Genomic DNA, 4,199 nt, shown 5'->3' on the forward strand with positions numbered 1-4,199 from the left:
TTGGCAGGATCGGTGCGCAATGAGGAACGGCTCAAGTCTCCAGCGCCAGGCTGGTAGGGGCGTGCCGTCCAGCAAGAGGGAAACGGCCCATTGCGCCTCTCGCTCGCGGCAGGATGGCGGTGCCCGGCTGGGAGCGCGCGGCCCGGCTCCTGCTCTGCGCGGCGGGGCTGGCGCTGTCTGCTTACGCTTTCCACGTGGAGACATCGAAGGAGCGGGACGGCGCCTACCGGGCTATGTGCGACATCAGCGCAGCCGTCAGCTGCTCCCGCGTCTTCACCTCCAGGTGAATGAACACACCCGGCTGCTCCTGCGCCAGGAGCCCCAAATCTTGTGGGGTGATCTCCTGCGATTTGCACCCTGGTGGCATCCGCCCCCCCCCCCGGGGCACAGCCGGATCCCACGTGCCGGGGCGTGTTTGTTTCCAAAAAGAGGTCCCGCTGGGATTTACTTCCGAGTAAGCGTGCGTGGGATTGCAGCCTGACCCTGTGCATGCTTACTCGGGACGAAATGCAAAGGGTTGAAATCTCTCCCTACTACCACCCAGTGGAGTTCAAGGTGTGGACTATCCCTGCCCGTGTTGGGTTAAATTCCGCTTCTTTTAGGAAAGTATTATTTGTCCTGGAGTTTTCTCAGTTCCGCTGAAAAGCTGCAATCGATCTTCTGAATCCTTTCCCGCTTGTAGCACAATTGGGAAAGGGGTCTCTTAAGATGTGGCAGGAGAGGAGGGGGGAAATTGTTAGCAGAAGTCACCGGTATGCTCGCCTAATCTTCTGTAAACAGCCAGGAAGGACGTCCCCAGGGTAACTGACCCTTTATTATTTGGCTGGAGAATGTGAATGAGGGGGATGACGTGTCCCTTATGTATGCTGGAGGTGACACAGAATGGGCCTCCTGTGGTCTATAAAAGATCTGACATTGGTAAGATGCTTCTTTATATTGGCCCAGTTTGCCTTAGGCAGCCAACCAGACACTGTCATTGCATGATCTTAGACAACCCACAGTGTTCTGTAAAGACTTAAGAATCATAATTACTGTTTATTGCTAACATTCTGCACCATCTCCTCCCATTACAGGTGGGGTCGTGGTTTTGGCTTGGTCGCCACGTTTCTGGGACCTCATAGTGTGTTCAACCAGCCTAATAGTGTCTTTGGGATCGCTTTCTACACCCTGCAAATCCTTCTGGGTGAGTGACACATGCAGATGGATGCGTCAAAGAGAACACAGGTGTCCACACATGGATGCGGGTGTCGCTAACACAGCATCCAATCCAAACACTGGGCAGAGGAGAATCTAGCTGCCCATGTTTTCAACTCTGTATGGGTAGACCAGAGCTGTTGACCACTCCTCTATGTACTACCTCCAGTGTACTACCTCTGGATCCAAGGCCAAGGGAATCAGGGAAAGTGCTGTCGCAGTCAAGTTCTACTTGTGGTCTTCCATGGCTGGCCAATGAGGTAACAGAATGCTGGACTAAAATGATGAGTGCTCAAAGAAGTGGAGCCAAAACAGGGCCACTGAGAAATAAGAGGAATGTGTAGAGGGGAACTTTGGGGGTTTGCAAGTGTACAAAAAAAAATTATAATAATCTAAAGAACGCAAACTCTAGGGGCAGCCCCAAACAGAGAGGACCAAGCATACTGAGTAGCTACAGAATGTAGAGGTGCGGGGAGGGGGGGAGGGGGCGGGCAGACGCTGAATGGGATGGGTGGAGAAAATGGAATGCTCTGCTCGGTGGGAGGAGCTAACCAGAACCCCAAACAAGAACATTAGGAGGGAGGATATACTGCAACGTTTTGCTGACATTCTCATGTGTGTGGTCAAAAACGTTTGTTGATTCACAGGTGGGGACTGGAAATCCAAAGTTGGGGTGGTCAGCCGAAAGGCTGGAGGCCGGTTTTAGCTTTCAATCCCATCTTGCCAGCATGATTTCCCCTTCTGCAGCTGAACACAAAAGTAACCCAGACCCCTTCATCCACACAGGCTTCTCCAACAGCGGCCTGGCGGCCATTGCTCTGCTGGGCTCTTCAGTCGTCTCCATTGTTGGCTCGCTGTACCTGGCCTACATCCTGTTCTTTGTGCTCCATGACTTCTGCGTGATCTGCATCAGCACCTACCTCCTCAACTTTGCCCTCCTCTTGCTCAACTACAAGCGCCTCGGCTACCTCAACCAGGCCTGGAAGCGCCCCGTGGCCAAAGCCAAGAGGCAGTGAATGAAGGCGGCACCTCAGGCTGAGAAGTCCTGCGAGGGTGGAGGTTTCCCAGGGGTCTCGCCTACCTCTGGTGTTTCCTTAAGCGCTTGTTTGGATCTGGACCAAATTCATTGCGCTTAGGTCCCATTGAAATTCAAGGTGAAAAGTTTGTCATTAGTCTTATGGACTCCAGTGGGAACTAAATGCAAGTAGCTTGGTCAGGATCCAACCCGTTAACTGTTTCTAGATCACCTGAATGCTCTTCCAGCTTGGAAAACGTCTTCCCAGAAATCGATGAGATCAGCATTCCACTTGTCCTGACCCTTTGGACTCCATTCAGATTAGCTTATGAACCTCCATTTTGTAACTTAAATGGATGCAGTTTTTGGTTGGACTGACCTACAGATACGTAAATCAAGCCCTTTGTTCCTTTCCTTATTTCTTTTTAATACAAAACTTATTTTTATAGCTCTTTTTAGAAAAAAATTGTATACAGAGCAATTTGTAAAATACAGCTATTTGTGATCACGTTGAAAAGCATAGAATTGAGAGCTGTTACGTCTCTTCTCGGTTGTAATAGAGTGCTTTTTTTCTGGGGATACTCAAGGTATGCAGTACGGGCATTTCTCTCCATATTTTAGTATGGCATTTACTGCAACAACTTCATGGTGAGTACCAGCACCATTTTTCCTTTTTCTTTTTTGAAAAAGAGCACTGAATAGACACAGAATTGGGCAGAACCAGCTTGTGACTGGGCCTGGCTTAGTTACTGAAGCACAAACTAAAGCTCATCCTTTCTCCCCATCATTAATAACAGCTGCCTTTTACATAACAGGAGGGCCCTTCTGTTAGGAAGGCTGAGGCAAGCCACAGATTGTGAGGTACCATTAAAAAGGTAACAAACTGTAAATTATTTTCATTAGGATTGAAACCGCAAGACAAAGGATGGCCCCTCGAGTTGTTTTTGGACTCTAGTTCCCACCCCCCACCCCCGGTCATGCTGGCTGGGCTAATTGGATCTGAAGCCCAGTAACATCTGATGAGCACCACTACATGTTTACCATTATATTTGTACCACTACAGTGGGATGGGAAATTTGGGTTTGCTGCCTTAGGTACAAGAAAAACTGGGTCTGGCAAAATATGGGTGAACAGCCACTTTTCAATTTGTTTTCTACAGGCTTCCAGCACAGCTGTCAATACCCATTTTCAGAGAAAGTGAGGCAGAGTAGACCTTAAAACATCTTTGTGCATTAGAATTATCTGTGGGGGGGGGGGAACTATGCAGATAACTTAAGCACCCTGGGTCCCTCCAGAAGCCTGAGACTGCAACTCTCTTCAGTCTCAGCCAGCAGCTGGTTGGGGCTGATGGAAGTTGTGGTCCAGAACATCTGGCAAACACCAGGTTGGCGATGGCTGGCATAGACTATAAAGTCGAAAGTGAATGACTTACTGGTAATTTTTTTCAATTTGAAATGGTGGTTATATTTCTCTGTATGTACTCCCAGACTACTGCAGGGGTCACTGTGTAGCCACCGTTAACAGCCTGAAATTAAGCAAAAAATAGTTTTTTTGTATGAAGCACAATAGAGCCATCCAAGAAAGAAAACAGCTTGCCACCTAATGCAAGAAATCATGATTGATAATGAGAGTCTTGATTGATTCAATCCGCATAAAGTTACATATGAACAAAAACAAACACAACTTTTTCTTCTGAATGTACTTTGCTTTTGAGTGTTGTTGCGTCAGGTAGCATCTTACAAGAGGTAGTGAGTCCTGTGCAAAACAGAAAAGGGAATTTTTTTTCCCTAAGGTGCAGCCTTAACTTTTTAAATAAGTGCTTGTATTAATAGGGTCCACCACACTGCTTTGTTTCCCAGATAATCAAGAACACTGTAAAAACAACCATCAATCAAAGGATATTTGATTAAACTGACTGATCAATTTAAAATAGCCATCCTAGCAGGAAGAAAAACCTCTGTAACAATAAAAAAAAAAATCTCTGGAGAAA

General features: G+C 47.5%; 1 protein-coding gene across 2 annotated transcripts; it reads left to right on the plus strand.

Annotated features, from left to right (window-relative positions):
• Positions 1-113: 113 nt before the first annotated feature.
• Positions 114-4,199, plus strand: VKORC1 (vitamin K epoxide reductase complex subunit 1; the record flags this gene model as incomplete). Of its 2 annotated transcripts, none has more annotated exons than XM_083707589.1 (3): positions 114-283; positions 1,074-1,183; positions 1,981-4,199. In XM_083707589.1, 3 exons carry the CDS (start codon positions 114-116, stop codon positions 2,208-2,210), a joined length of 510 nt encoding a protein of 169 aa, XP_083563715.1. In that variant the 3' UTR covers positions 2,211-4,199. The 2 variants fall into 2 exon arrangements, with proteins under 2 accessions (XP_083563715.1, XP_083563716.1); XM_083707590.1 differs by lacking the exon at positions 114-283 and adding an exon at positions 429-800.

Source organism: Podarcis gaigeae (assembly GCF_964106915.1).
Source record: "Podarcis gaigeae genome assembly, chromosome: 13".
Taxonomy (NCBI): Eukaryota; Metazoa; Chordata; class Lepidosauria; order Squamata; family Lacertidae; genus Podarcis; species Podarcis gaigeae.